General features: G+C 36.9%; 2 protein-coding genes across 7 annotated transcripts; one reads left to right on the top strand and one right to left on the bottom strand.

Moving 5' to 3' along the window:
• Positions 1-165: 165 nt before the first annotated feature.
• rps10 (ribosomal protein S10) lies at positions 166-2,640 on the bottom strand. The gene is made up of 6 exons (XM_027147343.2): positions 2,483-2,640; positions 1,761-1,910; positions 870-1,044; positions 643-720; positions 359-414; positions 166-244 (listed from the first exon to the last, which is right to left on the bottom strand). The coding sequence occupies exons 2-6, from the start codon at positions 1,908-1,910 to the stop codon at positions 203-205; spliced, it is 501 nt and encodes a 166-aa protein (XP_027003144.1). The 5' UTR covers positions 2,483-2,640; the 3' UTR covers positions 166-202.
• Positions 2,641-4,378: 1,738 nt separating this feature from the next.
• On the top strand, positions 4,379-25,221 carry pacsin1b (protein kinase C and casein kinase substrate in neurons 1b). 6 transcript variants are annotated; one of them, XM_027147336.2, is made up of 11 exons: positions 4,432-4,522; positions 11,841-11,936; positions 19,027-19,152; positions 19,287-19,443; positions 19,582-19,817; positions 20,098-20,256; positions 21,557-21,732; positions 22,099-22,219; positions 22,560-22,693; positions 22,922-23,100; positions 23,802-25,221. In XM_027147336.2, the coding sequence occupies exons 3-11, from the start codon at positions 19,030-19,032 to the stop codon at positions 23,909-23,911; spliced, it is 1,395 nt and encodes a 464-aa protein (XP_027003137.1). In that variant the 5' UTR covers positions 4,432-4,522; positions 11,841-11,936; positions 19,027-19,029; the 3' UTR covers positions 23,912-25,221. The 6 variants fall into 6 exon arrangements, with proteins under 6 accessions (XP_027003138.1, XP_027003137.1, XP_047669344.1 ...); XM_027147337.2 differs by lacking the exon at positions 11,841-11,936 and having other exon boundaries at positions 4,379-4,522; XM_047813388.1 differs by lacking the exons at positions 4,432-4,522; positions 11,841-11,936 and adding an exon at positions 7,279-7,299.
• The last annotated feature ends 21 nt before the right edge of the window (positions 25,222-25,242 follow it).

Below are 25,242 nucleotides of genomic sequence, written 5' to 3'. Positions count from 1 at the left end.
AAGACACAAACTCCTATATGAATGCAAGAGCCGCGAGTTGGCCACCCCCTGGATTATATTATACTATATGAAAATTCACATCACTGAAAATGTTCTATGCTAATTCCAAATTTAAAGTTCCAAACTTACAAACTGAAGGCAATCAATAAAACAGTCTCATACAAATATTTTCCAAGCTTTATTATACATAGAATGTGGAAAATCATTGTGGCTGTTGTCCTCGGCCACGCCCAAAGCCACCTCTCTGTGTGTGGGGAGAAAAAGAAAAAAAAAGTTAGTATTACTCCTTTCCCTTAAATCCCAACAACAGACTGTTACATCAGAAGACAATTGCACTTCTCAAAGCAGCAGGACTTACAAACTGGAATTCTGTTGCAGCTCCTGCACCTGCTTCAGCCTTCTTGTCTGCTCCAGCTGCAGAAACAAAGAATTCGTCAGACTTCACACAATTATTAAATCAATGCACTGCTGTGACATGCTGGGGATGATTACTGGGCTGAAATTTAAAGCCAACAACCCAGATCTAACAGTACATCTAGTCATATACCAATAGTGTGTTCCTGCCTGTGTTGTCAGAGTTTCTCCAAGATAAAGGATATGATAATCTGCACTATACTGTAACACCACATGCTGTGTACTTACGTGGAGCTGCAGATCGCCTGTAGGCATCTCTGTCTCCTTCTCCACGTGCCAGACGTGCTGGTCTCTCTCCCTCCAGACCTAAAAGTTGCAAAGGAATTAGACTCTTTTCTTTCCATGTAATCTTTAGTAAAGTCCTTGAAGTCTTCCTTTGCCTGAAGATATCAGTCACACACAAAGATTCCAAGCAACGATTATCAGCCCCAATTTATAGAATGAGAAATCTTTACCCTTGGGACGTGGTCTGGCTGTTTCAGGACGTGTCTGGCGGCGCAGAGTGGCAGGTACAATCTCAGGGGGCAGGTGAAGGAAATCCCTCAGGTACTGAATGCCCTCATTGGTCAAGTACCAGTAGAAGTGACGCCATGCAAACTGCTCTTTGACATATCCACAGGACTTCAGAGACTGTCAAGAGACCAAAAGCAGACACATCACTCTCTTTTTTGTATTAAAACACAAACTAATGCTTGCCTGGATGTTACAGTAGATCCAGTTATAAATACAGAACTTGATAAACTTGCTACATGTAAATTCAGAGAAATTTCCTAGGGTTTTGTGAATACAGTGATGTTCACTTCGCAGGGGTCGTCACACAAAACCAATCCAGATTACTTAAGCAACCTTTTTAGTCAAGGTTTTTAGTCTGCACTGTTTTGTTTTATAATGTTAGAGTTTTCAGAGAGTAATACAAAATTGTGTGCACAGTCAATACTAACACCAAGGACCAATGCCATTTTAAATACATGCAGATCTTACTTGGTTTTGCCTACATCTTTGGTTTTATATATTTCTTTTATATATAAATGAAGCATTTGATCAAAACCTATGTACACACCAAAGTTCTTTGTGTATTTGATAGTTTATATCTGGACAATTATCCCAGTATCTGAGGGACATTTAAGTCACAAGATTCAGATATGGGTGAAAAGTCTGTAGTATTCCAAATTCACCACCACAAATGAAGTTGTTCATGTCTTGTTTCAGACCAAAGCTGTATCCCTCAGAACACGTTACAAAGACAAATTCGACCGGGTCAATAAATCTGGTTCTGATTCCTAATGAACTGCAGCACTTGGCTGTACACAGACACTACGGATCTGTACATACACACGGTCACTTACCTGCATGGCCTTCATGACGTGAAGGTTGGGCACATTTTTGTCAGCAAGCTCCGGGTGCTTGGCCAAATGCACATCTTTCTTAGCCACCATCACGCCCTCTTTAAAGAGGAGCTCATAGATGGCAATGCGATTCTTCTTGGGCATCAACATCTAGACAAACAGTAGATGCAGCAACACTTAGACTACAGACACACACCATTTACAAGAGTCGAGTTTAAGAAGAGCTCTTTTACTTCAGGCAGATTTGGGAAAACTAAGTGCTTTGAACCATCCGTTTAACTAACCGACAACAAATGGTTGGTGTAACGAGCAGCTGCTCATTTGAACATGTTGTAACTATAAGAATCTTCCTACTTTAGCATAAACATCAGCCCGCTTCATTTCACACACAAACCATCAACACTCTGGTTACACCGATATATCTCCGTATTTTAAACCCAGTACCAGTAAGTTCACTAATTATTCAGTGTCCCGTTTAAGGTACGATTACATTATAGTATTATTCAGTGTCCTGATTATCTGCTGATGCTAAACATTACTAGCTTCCATCTTAGCAAACAAACCGCCATCAAAAATAACCTAAAGCGACACTTAAATTTACAAACGACTGATAAGGAGATGCCCACAAAGTGCACTTTGTACATATTCTGCTTAAAAATACTTCACATATAAAACGATTGTGGTGATTTTTGATGGATTTTCTAGGTTTACACTTGGCCTACCTTTGCGCTTGTTGAGAGACCGGAGGCGGAAAGGACCGCGTTACAGCACTTCCGGGAGTTCTTTCATCAGCGCAGTGCGGAAGTGTGAATAAAAGCAACACCGCCATTTAGCGACCTGGAGTGTCGTATTTGCGCCACAACTAACTTACATGGCTTTATATCACATCACGTTCGTTCAGTGAACATGTTGTTTTTTCCATTTTTATGTTAGTTCTCTGATTTTTTTTTAATGCTGTGTGTATAATGTGTATCCACTTTCATTATTGACTCTAACATATATCACTTATTCTCATTTATTCTTGGAGTATCAGTCTTTAATGTCTGCAAACTTGAACCGGTGTTGAATTGTCACAGTTTGCAATGATCTGTTTGCAATACCAGAAGCACTGACAAGAGTGTGAACTGAAAACCAAATAAAAGTTTGCTTTATGTATTTCAAAAACTGATTTTAGATTTCCCAGGATTTTCGCATAGAGACTGAGAACAGACAGGTTCAAGTAGACAGAAAGCTAAAGTAAATAAGATAATCAGTCTGTACAAATGTGGTGAGCAGAAAAAAACATCTCAAATGTACATTTCAGAGGGTGGCTACAACTGCAGAAACCATGTCAGGTTTCATTTCTGTCAACAAGAGCAGAAAGCTGAGGCTGCAGAGAGCACAGACTCACAAAACATGAACAGATGGACTGCAAAATGTAGCCTGGTCTGATGAATTTCTGCTTAAAAACACAAACTCAGGAATTGGTGCCAACATGGATCTGTGGACCCAACCTACATTGTATTAGCAGTCCAGACAGGTAGAATGTATTTTTTTTTTTTTTTTTTTTTTTTTTTTTGGCACACGTTGGGTCTGTTACTACTCAGTCATTACTTGAATGACACTGCCTATTGTTGATGACTTCATGGCCACAGATTAATATCTGCTAATGGTTACTTCCACCATGACAATAGACCATGTCACAAAGCAAAAGTTGCAATCGGGTTTCATGAACTTGACAGTGAGCTCACTGTTCTTCAGTGCCTTCCCAGTCACTAGATCTAAATTCAATAGAACACCTTTGGGATGTAGTACAATTTTGGCATTAAAGATTCACCTGAAAAACTGAAAAATGCAGCTACTGAAGGTAATTTTCCAGTATCTTGTGGAATTTATGCAATGAAGCATGAAGACTATTCAGAACAGATCGAGGGCCTACCAAGAATTGGTATAGTGTCCCATAGTACTGGGTACTAAGTTTTCTGTTCTACAGCTTTAATCTTTAATTCTGTAACTATACAAACAGTAAAAAAGCAAATGCTGAATAACACCTTTTGCAGTGTGTTGTACTCGTAAAATAATCCACTTTTGGGTGTTAATGGTGCTTTGTTTTTGTTTTTTTGTTGTTTTTGTTTTTTTTAATCTACACGCTTTGTACAAAAATAAATCTACTGTTTAGTTTAAATTCAAATTCAAATTTTATTTTGGACGCTTTTCTACGTGCTGTGTCGGAGAAATAGAATACGTAAGAATAAAACAGAACAAAATAAACAATACAAACATACAAAAATATGCTAAGAATACGATTGCAATAAAATGACAAGCAAAATTGTATTAACTTCTGTATACAGGTGAGAAACAAAAGACATTCTGTGTGGTAAAATGTATAAACAAGTATATATGAATGCAGATCGGTGGTAGAATAGCATGACTATTGTAGGTAAAATGAAGATGTGTATGCAATTATAGTGCAGCTCAAAAGCTGAAAGACAAAAAAAATGCACTTTTTAAACACAAATTCATTGAAACACAATATGAGAAAGCAGGCTATAGATTTTTTTTATGGATTCCTCCATTTTGGAATCCCGTCATGCTAATAAGGTTCATGAATATTTATCAGACGCAGTGTTGTGATTGGCTGTTCCCCATAAGCCCCTGCGCTTTCAGTGATAGCGCGCTGCATCCTCACTAGACCTCTTCAGCTGATTTGTCCATCAAAGCCAAATAAAGCGCAAGGTTTTAATTAGAATCGGAATATTTGGAGTCTCGCCATTCTGTCTCTGGTAGGTTGTAACGCAGTTTTATTCATCATAATGAGACGCTGCATGGTTTGGCAAGGCTTGACTTTTACCATCAATGTGAATGTATTGGTATTTGGCTTATTGTCATCTTCCACGAGGAGAATGAAAATGTTTTGTGTACTCGCGCATGCATGCATTAGAATGTTTGTGTGAAAGAGTTTCATGCTTTTTATCCACAGCGTATTCCACAATGTGCATGGTGGTGCAGGATGCTTGCTGTAAGGGGATATCGCTCATAAATGATTAATAGGCTTTAAACAAAAAGCCTCCGACTTCAGCCACTGAGCCTATTCATGAAATGCGACTTAATTGAATTCACATTCCAATTATAATTTATTTATGCCATGCAAACACGACCGATTCAATATGTGTTACTAAATGCGAGACTAGAATAAGTGGCTAGAATGGCATACCAACAGGATGCACGTGCGTGTGTGTGTGTGTGTGTGTGTGTGTTTGTGTGTGTGTGTGTGTGTGTGTGTGTGTGTGCGTGTTTGTGTGTGCACGCTCATGTTTTTATGTTCTGCAGAATCTGAACAAAAGTATCTGATTGCTTTTTCAAGTACAATGTCATTACATTTTAGTATGAAAGCAGCTGTTATTATTATTATTATTATTATTATTATTATTATTATTATTATATGTAATAATATATTATAATCTGCATATTTATACTACTACTACTACTAATGATGATGATGATGATCATCATCATCATCATCATTATTTAAAAAGAAAAGAACAGAAGTTACTGAGGTAAAGGTTACGGTTAGATTTTGACACTGCATTAATTAGCTGAATTAATAATTGTCAGTGCAAAGTCTTCACAAAGATAGAATGACCAAACGTGTGTGTGTGTGTGTGTGGCCCCAGAGGAGGTTCACAGAAGCTCATTTTGTTAAAAGCAATCTCAACTGCCCTTTGGAGGCCTTTTCCTCTTCATAATGTCCTTGTGTGCTGAACTTCGAGGTGCAATCATATTAATGTGCTGGTCGTCAAAAGAAGAGTGATCGTTACAGTTATGGCTGATATTAGGGGAAAAATTAAATGACCTCAGCAGTTAAAATTTTGTGCAGCCTATGTTTGCTGATCGAATGAAGTGCTTAAGTTTTGTAGTGTGAACCAAAATGAGATTGAATTCCTGTGAGCTTTTTGCAGGTATATAGCTTTGGACATGGCTTTGCCTCTACTAGCATGTTATAGTGATCATTTCTGCATTGTTCTAATTATGACTGCAGATTTAGTCATTTAATTTAGCATTTAACGGAATCAGTCCATCTATCTGCATATTTTTGGGAGTTGGGAGGAAACTGAAGAACTCGAAGGAAGCCCACATGGAAAAGGGGAAATTATGTCAATCTCTGTACGGAGCTAGAGTTCAGGTTTGAAGCGGAGGACTTGGGATTGTGAGGTGTCAATACGACCATCTGATCCACCTTGCCATGCATGATTGAAGATGTGGAACATAATTATAAATTCAGGCACCATGAACTATGGCCTGTTTTCCTAGCCATGCCCCTGTGCAAAGCGTAAAAAGTGCCAAAGTGTAGATTACACTGCGACAAAAAGGAATAACATCAATACTGTAATTTTTAAAGCATACACAGAAACACTCATGCAAAAAAATTAACAGTGCACTCAAATTATACATTACATAACTTCTCATTTGAGAATTACCAATTTTGGGTAATATTAGTAAGTTCTGTATTATGGTCAAGCAGTGGTGCAGAAGGTAACACTGTTGCCTCACAGCTGAACCCTTCCCACCCTGAACTTGTGCTACTGTATGTGTTAAGTTTTGCATGTTCTTTTGCATTTCTGCTTGTTACCTCTGGGTTCTCCGGTTTCCTCCCACCACCAAAAAACAGACCAGGTGGTAGTTTATCTTTAAAAAATTCAAACACCCAGGTATAAAGGAGTATGTGAATATGTGTGTTATATTAATATATGGGTGTGTAGTTTCTTCCTGCCTTGCACACAGTTTACAGAATGCTGAAAATATCAAACCACACAAGTGTCCATGGTGCTGAAATATATTGTTGACTAGGCTTGATGTATTGCCATTGTGTGCTTTAATCAAACACATGCCAATTAAAGTTGAAGCTCTGACATCTTTAATTGTATTATACTGAGATTCATGATACTGTTCATGTGCAGCACTTGGATAAAAACGTTGTGATTTGTATGTAAAAGTGTCACCAGGGCCAAATGAATGGGAATTAAGACAATTGCTTAGTCTTTAGACATCTGTGGCTTATTTAATTCAGTTGCTAAAAGCCATCTGCTCTTCCAGAGTGTCTCATGACTTCATCAGTTAAATGTGATGGTCCCAGCCTTGCATAGTATATGACATCTATTAATCACTTGTATTCTTTATTTAATTAATTAGTATTACAAATATTAATCTTTTTTTTATTTGTTACATCAAACCACAGTCATCTAACCATGTCAACTACTGAAAGTTGCAATTGAAATATAGGATGAAGGATTGGCACTACATCTCATTGTTTTTTGTCTGTTAGATAGATTATGCTGCTTAGCTGTTAGCAGTGTTTGCTATTTATGTTTATTGCAATCTGACATAAAAGATTTTTTATTAGCATGGTTGGGTAAGAACAAGATTTAGACTCCCATAGTGATTCACTCCATTCTGAATGACACTCTTGGGACTTGAACAGTATGCTACCAGTCTGTCAATCCTATAGGCTCCTTTTGTGAGGCTACATACCCTTTAAAAACAAACTGAAGATGAAATCTAGGTGACGTATTTGTTCTTTTTTCTTAGATTAAGACAAAGCTAGAGATGGACTTGAAGTTTTATTTCTGTACTGCAGAAATCCTCTCAATAATTGACATTGCTTATTTTGAAGGATAATTTAACTCATTAATAGTTATACATCTGAATGCATGGTGGTTAACTACTGCAAATTCTTGTGTAACTGCTACAGATTATTCAGTAACTGCAAGGATTATAAAATGAAATATATAAGTTTTTGCTTATTGAGTGGAGGATTTGGTTCTTTTCGGTGTCTGTAGGATCTGTAGGTTGTGCTGGGTCTTATAGGAAAGGCAGTAGTATCGAGAGTCCAGGATATAACATCTGTCTTGCGCACAACAAGAACCTCTGTACTTCTAACTCTCTGCACAGTTGTTCCATTGATGTCCAGTTGTGAGTGGCTCACTCTGATTATCCTGAAGCCAATAATTATCTCTGTTCTTCATATCACTGAGAGTTAGATTTTTAGATCTCAGCATTATTCATCCTTTACACATTTACACAAAAAGGGGGTTTACGGGTAAATGAGCCACGCTGCCACACTCCTACTGTCCTAATCTTAACTGTGCAATGTGAATTTATCGTAAGTTTTAGAATAATATTGGTAAAAATACTTGTGTTGTTGGTAATGCTTGTAAACAATAAACAATTTATAGAAAAGCACAATCATGACATTCTGGCATAAACAATTATGAAAAGTGAGGATTTATAGAGACTGTAGCCCATTATAATCAGCCCACATGATCACACATCTTACTTTATAATTTTATTTAGAAATATATCTCTCTAGATGCGTGAACAGAGATGTTGCTATTGTTTATATTATATGGGCAAAATGCAATGAAAATAGTACTGTACAGGTAGAGTAAGAGGCTGCGTTCATCGTGATTACTCCTACACCCGGATATTCCTCATAGGAGTAGTATACAGCCTATATTATCCACATAGGGATTTGTGAATATTGCTCTGTTGAATGCTGTGATATCAGCATTGCTAGCAGTATTACATAACAGACTACCAGCCCTGGAGAAAAGAGCTCTCATTTAGACTTGTATCTGTCTAAAAAGCTGTCTTTCAATTCAATCATTTTATTCATGTGTAACCATTATGCCATTTATTATGCAGTCTCACTGTCAGCTTCTAGCATCTTTGATCCTTCATAATACTTATTGAAATAAGTGGAAATGTGAGGATTTATTTACAGTTACAAAGTGACATGAAAGTTAGAACCTTATGCACTTTCATGAAGCCAAAATACAAAGGTTAATATATATTTTGAGATATATCTCAGTATATTGGTGCCATGCATTCCTTTAAATCCTATAGTCTATGTCAGGGGTGTCAAACTCAAATTCACAGTGGGACAAAATATAAAACTTAGATCAAGTCACGGGCCAAACTGAATATTTATTGAAAAATTAACTGCAACTGAGATGTAATGTTCAACCTTTTTCATATGGAAACAAACTTTAGTTTTGCTTAAACACAGGATTTGGAAAAAACAGAGCTTGATATTACAAACACATAAGAAATTAAATTCGAAATAAAAGACACATCAGTGGGGTTCATTTCGCAAACTTTGACCATACACTTTTTGACAAACTCCCCCTCATTAAAGGGCCGGGCAGATTTTGCCATCTCTGCTGCCACAATAAAGCTTTACAGCCTTTACAGCAGCTTCACTTTTTGATTTAGCTTTCATGAACATAGTCTGCCGGGAAACCAGACTTTTTTTTCATCTCCTCCGCCTTCTGGAGCTTCTGCTTTACATCCAGGTCCTTATACTTCTCATAATGTTTCGTTTCATAGTGTCTTCTCATGTTATATTCTTTCATTACAGACACGTTAGATCCGTTAGCACACAAGACAAACAGGTCTGTCCTTTATATTCGTGAACAGATTATCTGCCTCCCACCTGTCTTGAAAGCTCTTGAAAGATTGTCCATCTTTCGTTTGGCCATTTTTGTGGAGGGTGGAATTAACTTGCCCGATGTGACTGTAGCATGGTTGTTAACGACTGTCAACAGAGAATGAGGGGTGCTTGCTGTTCGTGACTACGTGTCAATACAGTGGCAAGGCATTCTGGGATTTTTACTATTAACATTTGCATGCGGCTAGCCAGCTGTAATGCACATTTGATATGATCTCGCGGGCCAAAAATAATTACAGAGTTTGACACCCCTGGTCTATGTCTTGCCTCAGGCCTACTCTTAATCTTGACATACTTGACGTTCTTGACGTTCATTGCTTTGAGCTAAGACAGCATGAAGGGACTTTCATAATAATAATGTAACACACATTCAGCTAGAACAAAGAAATTTGCACAATATGTCTACCTCAGTTGAACAGAACTTGCAAATATGTCCTTTCTCCTTGATGATCTCAGGCGCCACAAGATATCCGTGGCATTATTTCACATTTTAAGGCTAATATGTAACAATTATTAGACATTTATAAACATGGTACGAATCCTGGCACTACATGGGGGAAATGAAACTAAAAAGTAATAATGAGCAATCTATACTGAATATTATTGTTAAGAAAATATTGCAAAGGATGAACCAGATGTTATGAAGTAACTATGATAATCATGAAGTAAGTCATAATGTGTTGTCCACATGGTGCTTTGTAAAAGCACACTGAAATATACTATGAAAGATCATATCATATGCTGTGACTATCTCAGACCAATGCTACCATTCAAACAATATGTAGTTTAGCTATAGATGCAAGAGAAAACAAGAAGGTAACATACAGTATCACAGCTACTTGGTTATTTACTGTACTAATAAGCCAAGTAAGTGAGGGAGATAATTAAGTGAGATATACTGTATTTGTTAAAAAACCGCCTGTCAGTCTGTTCTGAACTCAAAGAGAATTTAAGTGAAAACACAGATGGTGCATATGACAGGCATTCACTGACTATAGAACAACACCACATGCTTATGATGATGATGATGATGATGATGATGATGATGATGAGTTCTCCTTCTCATATGTGCAAAACATCTTGGCTTGAAACACAGAGCAACACAACTGCAAGGAAAAACAGTCTAGATATCCTGTCTGTCTATTGCTGACATCCACAAAAAAGGTTGCTGGTTTCAACAGTATACCTGGCTGGGTGCCCAGAGGAGGTGCTGATCTGCTCCTTGATGTCCTTTCAGACATCTTTAACATCTCTGTCAGTTTCTGTGTGCTTTACTACTACAGCCAAAACTATATCGTCATGATGCTAAAGAAAACTAATATACTCTCAGCTTTAATAATGCAAATTAAAGAGCAAACATTTAGCCATATGAAATAGTTTGCATTTTGATTATTTGCTCAACTTGGTTACAGATGATGTCATATTCATCTTTTTTCACCTGACCCTGTCTCTTCAATTATGTGAGAAGTATTACTCCTAATATCAGTTCAGGTGTTCAACACAATTATACCACAAAAATAAACTGAGCTTGCTGGTTGTCAAACACTTCCCTGTGATATTGCATCCTGGACTTTCTTCAGATAATTTAGATAATGTACAGCATCACCACACTTAATACCGGGGTCCCTCGTGGCTATTTTCTCCCTCCACTGCAGTTCATGTTGATGACTTCCAAGTGTGCTTGAAAGAGCAGTTTGAATCAAGTTTGCTGATGACAGTCCTGGACATCAGAAACAATGAAGAGTCAGCATGCAGAGAAGAAGCAGAGCAGATTGCAGGCTGGTGTGTGAGGAAAAAAAAAAAAAAAAGAATGGCTGTTGATCTCAGAAGGACTTTTTTTTTGCACTCAGTGTTACAGTCCTGTTGTTGGTAATGCTAGTAGATCCAAGGTCCTTGTTGTTCACATTATACATGACCTTACCTTAATACCACTTCCATCATTAACATCACATACAGTATAGTCCATATGAAATACCACAGAGATCATCCTGATTATGTATTTCCAATATCTCAGGATGCAGGACCTGCTATAGTGGGTAGTGAAAACATTTGAGAACATTGAGAGTCTCTCTCTCTTCCATTGAGGACATTTAGCATTAGTGCTGCATTCATAAAATTACCATCATTATAAGTAATCCCTCTCATTATGACAGCTTCTTCCCTGACAGCCTTTTACCAGAGGCACTATAGTGTACTGCCAGAATTTTGGACACTTGTAAAGGTGTGCCACATTCTCTGTCAAAATTTATCTCGTATATCTTTTACAGCATGGATAGTAAATTATTTTATTGCAATTTTATATGAACCATAGTGATGTCATAGGCTTTTATTAATCAGTGATCCAGAGTGGAGATATGTACTATATATATAACAGATGTTAAATTTAGAGGGGACAAAAGGTGTAATGCAAGGAAGTGTCTCTTTTTTCACCCAGTCCTTTGTCTTCTTAAGATGTTTTGTTAAAGTCCTATGGTCTACCTGCCAATTATTGATGGACCAGAAAGTTCCTGAAGAGATTTACAAAGTCCGATCTTTATATCTGTGAATGTGTGTGTGTCATTGACAAGAAGGTGTGGCATTATACTGTGTTACAGACTCTCGTGTATCACAGGCATACAAACTTGTGCACTATAAGGAGTATCACTTTACAAGCCTGATGCACTGTTCTTCTTTAAGTCAGCAATCCTCAGGTGAGGTTTCATTCATCCATAAATATTTAAGCCTGATATGACCAAACATTTTATTTATTTCAATCAAATGATAGTTGTACATAGAAACCTACAGTATGTATAAGCAGTTTGTCATATACCAGTGCTGATACACAGTTGAACTATGAGAAACACATGGTGCGATTTACAAAGTTACATCATAATGGCTTATTGTTTCAAATATACTTTACATATTATGCAAATACCCTGGAAGTTTGTGAAGGGTGTTGTTGATTTTGAGTAGCAGCTCCAACTGTTATTTCCTTCAGTGTTAACAGTAAAATGTGTAACCTTTACTCTGACATTTGAATGGTATTCCTAAGGGTGTGGTGGAGTTTCATCTCCTGTTCAGGAAATTGGTTTGTTAGTTATTACTCCAATGTTACCTATCAGGTTTTCTTTAATTACTATCATATTGATTAAGAAGGGAGTAAAAGCTCAGGTCAAGACTTTCATTGTAACTTTCACCATAGTTCATAATGAATAATTAATAGTAGTTAACTGATAATGTGCTTTAAGATGCATAGCTGAATAATAAGCAGTATGTATAAAGAGTTAGGCTAATCATTTAGATAAATACAATCTGTTTATTTAGTCGTCTGATAAATCTGTACTGTGGCATCTTTTTATTTTGTTAGTAAAATTGAAGTGAGTTAATTTATGAATCCTCCAAAAAATTGGACTTTCCCTTTATTTGATGTGCTTTTGTAGCTTTATTATATACCCACTATAATAATAATAATAATAATAATAATAATAATAATAATTTTTAATTAGTTAGCTAGTTAATTAGTTTAATTAATTAATAATTAGTTTCTGCCTTACTTTGTGTTTCATTTTCAAAATTGATCTCATTTAATCCCAAATAACGATAATTTAAAAGTCTTTATAAGAATTATTATTTTTAAGGATAATTATTAGGCTCCGAATCAGAATAAAAAGTATAAAGCAAAGACTCCCAATACTTGAATGAAAAGAATTGTGACCACTTGCAATGAACCCTGACTGTGTCTTATCAGGTAACAGAAATCAATTAATAATTTACCTGTCGATGTATTTCTAGGAGAGTGGATATTGTATGGATACCGAATGTTGTCATTTTGTAGCATGGGCCAAGCTGTACTTTGAGCGTGGAATTCTGTTCAAATAAATATTGAATTTGTTGATATTTTCCCTTCAAGTCTAACTGTGAATGTAAACCTACTAGAATAGGATACAAACCTAATCTTGGCCTGGTGAGGTAATGTGGTAGCAAACGTGATACTCTTTTGACACAGAGACGAGGCTTTAGTCGGAACAGGTGCTGCTTAAACCGACACGCAGCAGCGTGGATGACCTTGGATACATTGATCTGCAGCTCACGTCACTGTTGCAGTAGATATTGAGTTGTGTTGACTCAGCATTCTTGGCTTTAGAGAATTTTCCTTATGGATCCAGTCATACAGAACATGTGCACCAATATTAGGCATATACACTGTCAAAAGTTCAAACATATTTTAGTAAATTTTACAGTATATATACACACACAGTGGTGTGAAAAAGTATTACCTCATTTGGCAGACTTATTTAGAGCAACTTACATTTTTATCCCATTTTATTCAATTGAGGGTTAAGGGCCTTGCTCAGGGCCCCAACAGTGGCAGCTTGGTGGATCTGGGATTCAAACTCACAACCTTCTGATTGGCAGTTCCGACACCTTAACCACTATGCTACCACATCTTGTTTAAATGGTAGACATCTAGTTTGATGACTCTAATGTGTACACAAAGTATAGCCTTTTACATATATATACTGTATACATACAGTGGTGTGAAAAAGTAACTAATTTTTTTATTTCTTTACACGTTTGTCACACGTTAATTTGTCACACGTTCACATCATCAAACAAATTAAAATATTAGTCAAAGATAATACAAGTAAACACAACATACAGTTTTTAAATGAAGGTTTTTATAAGGGAAAACAAAATCCAAACCTACGTGGCCCTGTGTGAAAAAGTGTTTGCCCCCTAAACCTAATGACTGGTTGGGCCACCCTTAGCAGCAAGAACTACAATCAAGCATTTGCGATAACTTGCAGTGAGTGTTACAGCGCTGTGGAGGTCCACTCATCTTTGCAGAACTGTTGTAATTCAGCCACATTGGAGGGTTTTCGAGCATGAACTGCATGTACTTAGAGCATAAGGTCATGCCACAGCATCTCAATAGGATTCAGGTCAGTGTTTTGACAATGTTTTGGATCATTGTCCTGCTGCAGAACCCAAGTTCACTTTAGCTTGAAGTCACGAACAGATGGCCGCTCAGTGTCCTTCAGGATTTTCTTGGTAGACAGCAGGATTCATGGTTCCATTTATCACAGCAAGTCTTCCAGGACCTGAAGCAACAAAACAGCCCCAGACCATAACCCTACCACCATCATATTTTACTGTTGGTATTATTTTATTGGTATAATATTATTATGTTCTTTTTCTGAAATGCTGTTACTTTCAGGTCAGATGTAATGGGACACACATTCCAAAAAGTTCAACTTTTGTCTCATCAGTCCAAAGAGTATTTTCCCAAAAGCCTTGGGGAACATCAAGATGTTTTCTGGCAAATCTGAGAGGATTGTTATATTCTTTTTGCTTATCGGCGGGTTTAGTCTTGGAAATCTGCCATGCAGGCCATTTTTGCCCAGTCTTATTCTTATGGTAGAGTCATGAACTGACCTTAACTAAAGCAAGTGAGGCCTGCAGTTCTTTGAATGTTGTTGTGGGGTCTTTTGTGACATCTTGGAAGATTCGTCGGTGTGCTCTTGGGGAAATTTTGTTCGGCAGGCCACTCCTGGGAAGGTTCAGCACTGTTCCACGTTTTCACCATTTGTGGATAATGGCTCTCACTGTGGTTCGCCGGAGTCCCAAAGCTTTAAAATGTCTTTATAACCTTTAACAGACTGATAGATCTCAATTACTTTCTTTCTCATTTGTTCCTGAATTTCTTTGGATCTCGGCATGATGTCTATCTTTTGAGGATCTTTTGGTCTACTTCACTTTGTCAGTCAGGTCTTCTTTAAGTGATTTCTTGATTGCGAACAGGTGTGGCAGTAATCAGGCCTGGGTGTGGCTAGAGAAATTGAACTCAGGTGTGATAAACCACAGTTAAGTTTGTTTATAGTCCTACCTTTTTTTTATCAACTTATAAAATGTGTTGATATAGCTGGGGTCTAATAATTTGTAAAACTTAAAAAGAGAACTCTTCGAATCAAATAACAAAATGTAAACTGATACTGATATTTGGGTGAATTGTTTTCTCCTCATTCGGATAAGTGGTAGAGAATGAGTGAGAGAGAGAGAGAGTTTTCTCCTCAACAACCTCAAGTGTGCAGAAAAGCAGTATGTGCATGCTGAGCTATTTTTTTTTATTATGCACATGATTATTCTATGTATTATTTAACCTAACCTAAAACTAAAGTGTTGAACTACCAATCAGAAGGTTGTGAGCTTGAATCCCAGATCCACCAAGCCGCCACTGTTGGGGTCCTGGGCAAGGCCCTTAACCCTCAGTTATATAAAAATGTAAGTTGCTCTGGATAAGTGTGTCTGCCGAACGAGGTAAATGTAAATGTGTAGCATACACAGCATTGATAATTAATGTTAGTTGAGAAATTAGTATTTTTCCTGATGTGTTTCACCTCCTGGAGGAGTGAGCCTGCAATGTTGTAGAATTTTACTGAAGCTGCCATGAATGCAGTGAAATGTGTATCTGCTCTTGCTCTACCATGCTGGGAGGGCGATCAATCATTACATTCTCTCTTTCATTCATTTCTCCCTATCCCTTTCCATTCACCATCCTCTGTGGCTTATCCTGCCAATACCAATAAGTGGTGGATACCGTAAAATATAATATATTTAATGAACATGATATAACATGGTCAGTTGTTTATTATTGATACACAATTAAAAACTAAATGCAAAAGACATACAGCTGGATTAACGCTTGTTTATTTCAGATAATTGAACTTTATAATGAGACAATTTGAATTCAATGGTATTTTCAGTGTGCATTTAATGAAAATGAAAATACCACATTAATCTGGGCTTGTCTATTTACAATGTCTAAAAACAGTTTAGGAGCATGCTGATAATCAGTTAAGTGAAATGTTAAAGGAAACATTTGCAATTTTAAAAATCTCTTTTTCATTTTCTTTATGGCACTTTTTTAAATGCCAAATAACAGACATCCGTTTTTTTTTCCAAGGTAATTCCTTTCAGTGAAATCTGAAGGCAGCATTTCATGTTATCTTTCTTAATGAACGCACTTCCATAATTCTGTTTAACTGAAAGTGGTCACTGCAACTGCAAAGGTCACATGATACAGGAATTTATGAAAGAAAGGGAGCGTTTCCTTTATTATTAAAGCTTGTGTACAGGCAGACATTTATGATTGCTGTGCTGTTGGTCAATTACATGTAAAATTTTGCTTTGGCACACAGTTGATATCTTTTGTGGTTATGAGTTTAGGAATTTGCTCACATTCATAACGTATAATTTGTGCAGTATGGGCAATGGGTAGACATACATATTCTGCTTATATAACTGTCATTTGCTGGGAGAATAAATGACATAATTACAACTGAGAATGTGTCAAAGAACATTGTGAAGCCTGAGCTAATCTGAGCGCTTAAATAAAGATTAACATGCAGACACTAGATGATATTTGGCAAGCTTTAAAAAGTGTGTTGGGTAGTGTCTTGACTGCATACTTCATTAAACTGTCATAACTTTATTGTTGCTGACTTTAGATAAAGCATACTGTGACTTACTTTCAGACTTTGAACATCTCAGCAACCAGATAAGTTATCTCAAATATGTGGTGTACTGAAAGCCTTTTAAATGGAAATGAATTGCAAAATATAACTTGTATAAGTGCCCCATATATGAATGTATTCCTAGCACATGCCCAGTGTACCCAGGCTAGGCCCCAGATACACCACCATAGCACCCCAGGTTCTTTAGGTTTCCTCCCAAACATGCTACTTTATATTACCTCTTGGTATGAATGTGTGCGTGTGCATGTTCTGTGATGGAGACAAGCTGTATTCCCATTTTTTTCCATTCCCACTAATCCTGGGTCCACCAAAACCCTAACCAGGATAAAGCTGTTACTGCTAAGTGAGTCAATTAATATTTCTCCCTTGTAGATTGTCAGAAACAAACAAAAAAAATCCTTTGTGCCATTTAAAAGTGGTTACATACAGTAGCGCAATAAGTTGTCCGTCAGAGGTTTTACTTTATTAAGTGTTGTTAGTTAATAAACGAAAGGGAGTCTAAAATTCATTCAAAAGCTTAAATTGAATTAATTTATACACTTGTCTACCTCCAGCAATTCATTTTCTTTGCTTCAGTCTCTATCCCTCCCCTCACTGTCAGAACTGTTCAAGCAGAATGTGATTGGATTCCCACCCTGCCATTCACATGCAAAGACACACACACACACACCTCACGGCAACACCCACACAGCCAACACATTGTGCGGTTCTATACCATATGGAAAGATTTGTTCAGTGGGACTTGCTTGAGGTTGATAAACATGAACAATAATAGCACAAAAGAATAATAATAACCCGATGATGCTGAATTGTAAGAGAAGTCACATGTGCATGGAATCTAATTGCTGCTATGTTTGTCTAATGAAAGAGAGCAGGTAAGCTGTTATTGTCACCATGGTGCTTCTGTCTTGTTGCACTACAGCTTTGTTTATTTACTCTGGTGTTGACTTATAATAGGGACACAGAAAGTTTTATTCAGATGCTGCCGGAAGCTCTTTTGCTCCATGCAGCATCTGATGTGAGATGTTTTTGGGTTTTTTTTGCATGTGGTTGTGGTTTATGGAAATGATAGTGGTCATATAGGTGGATTTTTCAACATCTGTTCATAAAGGCATATATCTGTCTTCATATAAAAATAACCTACAGTATGCAAATAAATTTAAATGCACATTTCCTATATCTTATGTCTGTATTTTTTCAAAACGAGTAGTTTTGAACTAACTGATATGATGGAATTTTAGTAAAGTTGATATGCATGACATTTTTCTGTCTCTGTAAAAAAAAAAGCATTGTTTTTAGGATTTTTCAAGGTTGAGAAATACACACTTACACTGAGTTACGGTAGTTTATAGCTACGATGTTTTAGCCATGCTTACAGCTCTATTGTCTGCTGTGGCAGCAGCCTTGCATAATTACGGAACAAAAGCCCCTTCAGTCCATTGGTGTGGATTAATCCGACATTGGGTCGAAAAAGTACTACATTTCAACATGTCATTGTTCCTCTGTATTGTTTTACCCACTTGAGAAAAATATCGCACACATTCAAACTCTTTTATCATTAAATTGTAATCAAATGTATTTTAGATTGTGTTTGGTTTTGAAATCGTGCTATCGTATTGCCTTCAACTGACATACTGATTTCGTCCCTCCCCCACTGGCCTCCTATTAAACCTGAATGCTGCACCCCCATGTTCGGCAACAGGGTAGTGCCTCCTCTTTGCTCTCAAAACAAAATCTATTGTCCTGTCAATTTTGAAAAATTCAATTCAGATTCATTTTCTGAAACAGCTGATACCAGTTTTATTAATAAGTCTGGAGGTTAGGATGCGGATGCTGAACAACACGTGTTCAGAGAGGTGGTGTTTTTTTGTGTGTGTTAACAGTAACTTGTTAATGTGACATGACAGCATATACCATGTATAGCAGTTCCTCAGGGCTCTTATTTTCATGTCAGATCATCTCAGCCATGCCTGCTTTGTAGTGGACAAAAGAACATTGTATGCTAGACTTCTAGTGTTTATAGATGCATTGATATACTCGGTTGTCTAAAAGGGTCTGGAACAGAAATCAATGGACTGTTATCAATTAGGGGACTTCAAGTGATGATCAGTGTATTACTTTTAGAAGAATTATGCACTGTGAGACTAAATATTAATAACTGGTGTTGCTAAAGTACAAGCATTTTTTAACTATGATGACACTAATACATAATACATGTTAAGCAAAGCATTTTTAACTGACTGTGTTCTTTTAACCTATTTTGCAGTGTATGGTGAAATCCACTCTGCTGCATTTATCTACATTCGTGAGTTTGTTCTGCCAATTTCACAGCATGTCGGGTAACTACGATGAGAGTCTGGTGTCCGATGAGACCACAGACAGTTTCTGGGAGGTCAGACCCTTGTTTATTTCAACATAGAGCTCCTGGCACCTGACGATAATGATTTTAGTCTAATTTTTGGCATGCCATTTTTTATCGTTAGCTTATTTAAAGAATTGCTGTAATCGGAGCCATTTTTATCACAGGTTGCAAACTACAAGCGTACAGTAAAGCGCATCGATGACGGTCACCGGCTCTGCAATGACATGATGAGTTGCATTCAAGAGCGTGCCAAAATAGAGAAGGCATATTCACAGCAGCTAACAGACTGGTCCAAGAGATGGAGACAGCTAGTGGAAAGAGGTACTGAAAAGTAAATCATTCATAGAGTTTGGACATTTATTCCATTTTCAAGTATAATTATAATTAAGTATATCTAGACCTTAGATATACTGTAGCACCTCCTCTACTTTCTATGTCTTTTCTTTGTCTGTAACTCAGGGCCACAGTATGGCTCAGTAGAGAGGGCCTGGATCGCAATGATGAATGAAACAGATAAAGTGAGTGATCTTCACCAGGACATAAAGAACATTCTTGTAAATGTGGACATGGAGAAAGTGAAAAACTGGCAGAAAGACTCATACCACAAGCAAATTATGGGAAGCTTTAAGGAGACTAAAGAGGCAGAGGAAGGCTTCAGAAAGGCTCAAAAACCATGGGCCAAAAAGCTTAAAGAGGTGAGGAACATTATAGTTAAGTTTCCATATTGCCATGCAATAAGTGCTTTCAGTATTTATTTATTTGTTTGTTTGTTTGTTTGTTTATTATTTTTTATATTAGAAATAGTAAATAATACCCTATGTTGCAACAGTTTTTAATTGTGCTCTAACAAAAGCACACATTTGTTTGCAGAATAGTTACATATGCAAAATTCTGTATGTATGAGCACTAAGCATTATCTTGGCCTCGGTTAACTAACAACAAATTAATTTAAAAAGACATTTGCCTTTCCCTTAGGTGGAGACAGCAAAGAAAGCATACCATATGGCCTGCAAGGAAGAGAAGATTGCCTCCAGTCGAGAAGCCAACAGCAAGGGAGAAGCATCATCTACCACTGCAGACCAGCAGAAAAAGTTCCAGGAGAAGTTGGACAAATGCAAAAGTGAAGTTCAGAAGGTAAGCCTGGGAGAATCATATCATATCATATCATATCATATCATATCATATCATATCATATCATATCATATCATATCATATCATATCATATATTTAGTCACTGAGTATGCATGCATTCATTTTCCATATAAAAAAATGTTTGTGTTATCTGTAAGTTAATGCAATTGTTTTATGACATTTCATGAACATTGTTTTTGGACAATTAATGTATTGCTGGTTAAAAAAGAAAATATATTTCCTTCATTAAACACTTAAAACACCCTCGGTTATCAGGAATGCAACAGTGCAGTGAAGTACAAGATCACGTCTCATATAGGGACAAACATGCTATCAAAGGCTGCAAATTATTCTCTGACCATGAGGCCAGCATTCACAGAGAATGTTAATATCTCATCACTATTGCACACTAAAGATCACAGAGTATAGCAAGAACATAGCATAACAGCAGCACTGAATATTGAGTGGTATTGAGGTATTTGTTTCATGTGGCACATCCCAGGTGAATGCTTATCAAGATCAACATGCTGCACCAATTATCTGGCTTAAAACCTGTGAATCTTTAAAATGAGAAAAAAAGCCAGTTGATGTTTGAGCAGATGGTGCAGTTCATGAGAGTGAAACTTTACTAATGAGCTATCACAAAGGAAGTCAAAAATTACAAATGGCCAGTCAGTGCCCAAATATAGAGTTTAAATGCAACAGCAAAAGTAGTAGTAAAAATGGGAATGCTGCACCCCACAACTGCCCCTCAAAACAAAATCATGTGCCAATAATGGTGACAAGATCATATATATGCTTCCTGAGTAAATGGCCCAGCATGCATATTCTGTATGTCCTTTGTGTTCTCCCTGTCAAGTGAGAAATAGTAGCAACATATGCCCCCTAGCCTGGGATTGACAAATTTACAAGAAGGTGGTTAAGTTAAGCGGTAACATCTACAGCATATCGAACAGAATGCTGACCGCTCAGTGGCCTATACAGACCATGGTTCTGCCTGTTGTTATGCACTATTAATCAGACCAGACATACTGTCCAAGATAAATTGCTCACCTTGAAATGAAAGGTTGGGTCTCTGGGGACAACCCCGGCATAATGTGATGCTTTCAAGGGGTCACACACACTCTGTGGATGCTACATCCATTCACTATAGATAGATCTAAAGTGGTTATAATTCAGACAGATATTTACTGGCTATGACTACAACAATAGGAGTAGGTAAAACGCATGTGTTATCATTTGACACACAGTTTCTTTATTGGGGATCAATGTTTAGAAATGACATTTTTGTTCTTTATTGTAGGCCAAAGAGAAATATGTGAAGACTTTGGATGAGCTGAGCAATTGTACACCACAGTATGTGGAAAACATGGAGCTGGTGTTTGAACAGTGCCAGCAGTTTGAGGAGAGGAGACTGGCTTTCTTCAGGGAGGTGCTTCTGGATATCAAACGTCATATTAACCTCACAGAGAACCAAAGGTCAGCCTAAAGATTAGCTCCACTTAACAACTCTCTGCCAAAGCTGATATAGTTATTTCAATTAGCTTTTGTTAAGGTAATTTTTCTGCCTCTAGATTCTCTAATCTGTTAATGGAACTCTATCAGCTAAATGCTAAAGTAATGATAGCTGGTCTTTAGAGTTTCATGCATTTTCAGCAATATTCTGTTTGTCAATTAATTTTTTATTTGCAAAATTTGAATAAAATTTGAATAAAATTTCCCTTAAAGAAGTTCAGTTTTACAAAGTTTTAACCAGTCCATTGTATTTGTTGTATAACAGTGTAATGAGATCTAAAGATCTCATTTCAAAGATCTGTAATGAGATCTGTCCTGTTTTTTTTGCAGCTATGCCACAGTTTACAAGGAGCTTGAACGAACTATCACCTCTGCCAGTCCTCAAGAAGACCTCAGGTGGTTCAACAACAACCATGGCCCAGGCATGCACATGAATTGGCCGCAGTTTGAGGTGAACTTTTAAGTATAAAGTGATTACAAGGGCAAGGATGATAGTAGTAACGTTTTTTAAAGTAAAACATTTATTTATTTATTTTTTGGTTATGGTACTTTATTAGGCTTTACTTGAGGTGTAAATCTGAGGGTACAGTAAATCCTGAGTGTACTTTTTGAGGAAGCAGAAGACTGTAGATTCTGTTTTTAAATCTCACTGCTTGTATACATAGATATTAACACTGCTTCTCATGGCATTGCCACTGTTAAACAAATATCTTTGATATTCTTTGACATTTAGGATGAAATTGTTATGCACTTAAATAGTGTAAGCTCTGAAATCTCTTTCTCTTCCACAGGAATATAACCCAGATCTCAGTCATGCTATCAGCAAGAAAGAAAAAGTGAAAAAGAACCATGATGGTGTTACACTCACCCATGTCATGACTGTTGGGGATCAACACTCATCACCACAGGTTGAAAACCGTAGCAGGTACAGTTAATGCATTTATTTATACCAAAAGGAGAAGGTAAACTGTGAGCTTGGGTTAGAGCAGCAGACAGAGAATTCTGACTTATCAGAAGTAACACACTCTGATAAATATAGCTGTTTTTTCTACCATTCCATTATTTGTTCATTATGAATTACTCATGCTCAGAAACAAAACCCACATATCCATTGCATCTGTAACAGTTCTGTTTGACCATTCTGATGTTTCAGCGTGAGCAGTTATGAAAAGACTCAGGCCTACTCGGCAGAGTGGTCAGATGAAGAGCAGGCCGCTGCAGAGACCAACGGAGGCAACAACCCATTTGAGGAGGAAAGGAGCCAAGGAGTGCGAGTCAGGGCACTATATGATTATGAAGGGCAAGAACAAGATGAGCTCAGCTTCAGAGTAGGTGAGACACCTAACATCAAATTCCAATAGATGTCAATTCCCTCACTGCACTTATATACTGTTTGGGGATTTTATAATTAAGTCCTTTGCTGGAGAAATACTACTGCGAGTTGCAAGAGTTATGACAGGATTTTAACAACCAGGGATATGTGGTGGAATTGCATGGTGGTCCTAAGACAGTGATAACCATGTCAATGACACAAATTTTAGATAATCAAGTAAAAGCTTATTAATACTGTAACAATTTACTATAACCTTATAACTACTTATAGCTCCTTAAAATCACTGCAAAAGGACAGACAAATTATCAATAAAAGAAAATCACCAGAGGAGGAACATCAAAACAAAAGCTCTGACATGTGCCTCAAACAGTCAGCTCCTGTGAGTTAATATGACATTATTGTCAGGGTAAACATAATGTTTGGAATAATTGTTTTGTAGTGGCTCAAAAATGCTGTCATTTTAAACCAGAAATCCTATGCAGTGTATTTTAAACATTGTGTGCTTGCTCATATTTCTGTATAAACTGTAAAATTGTTGTCAAAAAATAAAAATCTTATTAGTATACAAGCAATGGTCTGGCCATTTTTTTTTTGTTGGAGTAGAAGTTTGTATATATGGACTGCAAATTCCCTGTCACTTTCTCTGCATGTCTGCACTCCTGAAGGTGAAAACTAAGATGGTCTCATTTTTCCCTTCCAGGTGATGAACTAACTAAGCTAGAAGATGAAGATGATCAAGGATGGTGTAAAGGAAGACTGGATGACGGGCGGCTTGGACTGTACCCAGCCAATTATGTTGAGCCTATTTAGTTGCCTTGTGTGAAAAAAATGGTCTTGTTTTAGACAGGCCTGAAAGACTGAACATAAACAGAGACTCCAATCAATTTCCATGAAAACCTGAATCTTACAGTATGCATTCATACGATACCCTAACAACAGAAGTGATCAGAAACAAAATGTTTCCGTATGTAATGTGATCTCAGCAGACACAATGAAGGCCTTTATGTCACTGTGGCTGTAGCCTGTTCTGTAAGATATTGATATAATGTGGTCCATGAGGCCTAGCATAGCAATGCAATATGCAATATGTATATTTTATTAGTATCAGGTGTTGTAGTGACAGTCTCATATTTGGCCCTGTTTTATTATTTGCCTGGGTTGTAACATGCATACACATGACCTTTTATGTCTTATTCTATTTATTGATTTGCTGAGATACTTGTCATAGGTGTATATGATTGTGTGATGTTTCTATCTCTATGTACTGAACATGAAGACACAGATGTTTTGGCATGTGTTAGTGTTTTCACTTCTCTTCTACCTGGAATGCAGGCTGCACTGGAATTAGTCACCATATTGCAGCTGGATTGTGAAGCTCTGGCCCTGGCATTTAGCAGTTTGGTTCATGCTTGTATTTCTTAAATGCTGTCATTGAGTCTTTTTGGATGAAAGAAAATCTTTCAGCACTTTGCTGTTTTTGTAACAATCACATCTTCAATGAGCAGTTTATGTGACAAAACTGTCATGTTAACATCGTCACTACTTACAAAGTAATTACCTCTTTAATATATATATGTCAACATATTCTAAATGCAATTAACATTACATTTCTCAAGTAAAACTAAACTACTATTTGTCCATTTTAGCAAAATACTTGAGCTGAGTGCCTAATATAATTATAAAACATTTTCTCTAAGTAATATTTTACAATGTTCTTATGACTGCGATATCATACAATTTGCATTGATATGCATAAAGGACATATGCATATGCCTTAAGGTAATATTTAAAGGTAATACTTTTTCGTATACGCAATACCTTACTTAAACAATGGCAGTGCATCTTGCAATGAATAAACCCTAGTTGGCAATTTAAATGATTATTGCCTTTAGGGTTTGGTAAGTATTAGAAAAGATAGATCTTCTGTGTAAATATTTTTTCTACACTTCAGAACCTTCTCTTTTCTGTTTGGCCAATAAAATTAAGGGCATGGAAATGGAAACACCAGCATGATCTGAGTGTGTTTAAGCTCACATTTAAGCTGATATTTAATACTTCTAATGCCAGTGTGGTGACTGTTCAATTGTTCAGTTCTAAATTAAAGCCTAACCTGTAACGAATTAGTGGTGCAGTATGTCTAA

Source organism: Tachysurus fulvidraco, chromosome 5, assembly GCF_022655615.1.
Source record: "Tachysurus fulvidraco isolate hzauxx_2018 chromosome 5, HZAU_PFXX_2.0, whole genome shotgun sequence".
Taxonomy (NCBI): Eukaryota; Metazoa; Chordata; class Actinopteri; order Siluriformes; family Bagridae; genus Tachysurus; species Tachysurus fulvidraco.
This window is presented reverse-complemented; position numbering and strand designations above follow the sequence as displayed.

Bases quoted from the DNA above. Each gene is read 5' to 3' on its own strand.
- rps10 (XM_027147343.2), bottom strand. From the start codon at position 1,910: ATGTTGATGCCCAAGAAGAATCGCATTGCCATCTATGAGCTCCTCTTT. The intron at 1,045-1,760 runs GTAAGTGACCGT...GTCTCTTGACAG, and splicing joins ACGTCATGAAGGCCATGCAG to TCTCTGAAGTCCTGTGGATA. The intron at 415-642 runs GTAAGTACACAG...TTGTTTCTGCAG, and splicing joins CAGGCGATCTGCAGCTCCAC to CTGGAGCAGACAAGAAGGCT.
- pacsin1b (XM_027147337.2), top strand. From the start codon at position 19,030: ATGGTGAAATCCACTCTGCTGCATTTATCTACATTCGTGAGTTTGTTC. The intron at 19,153-19,286 runs GTCAGACCCTTG...TTTTTATCACAG, and splicing joins CCACAGACAGTTTCTGGGAG to GTTGCAAACTACAAGCGTAC. The intron at 23,101-23,801 runs GTGAGACACCTA...TTTCCCTTCCAG, and splicing joins TGAGCTCAGCTTCAGAGTAG to GTGATGAACTAACTAAGCTA.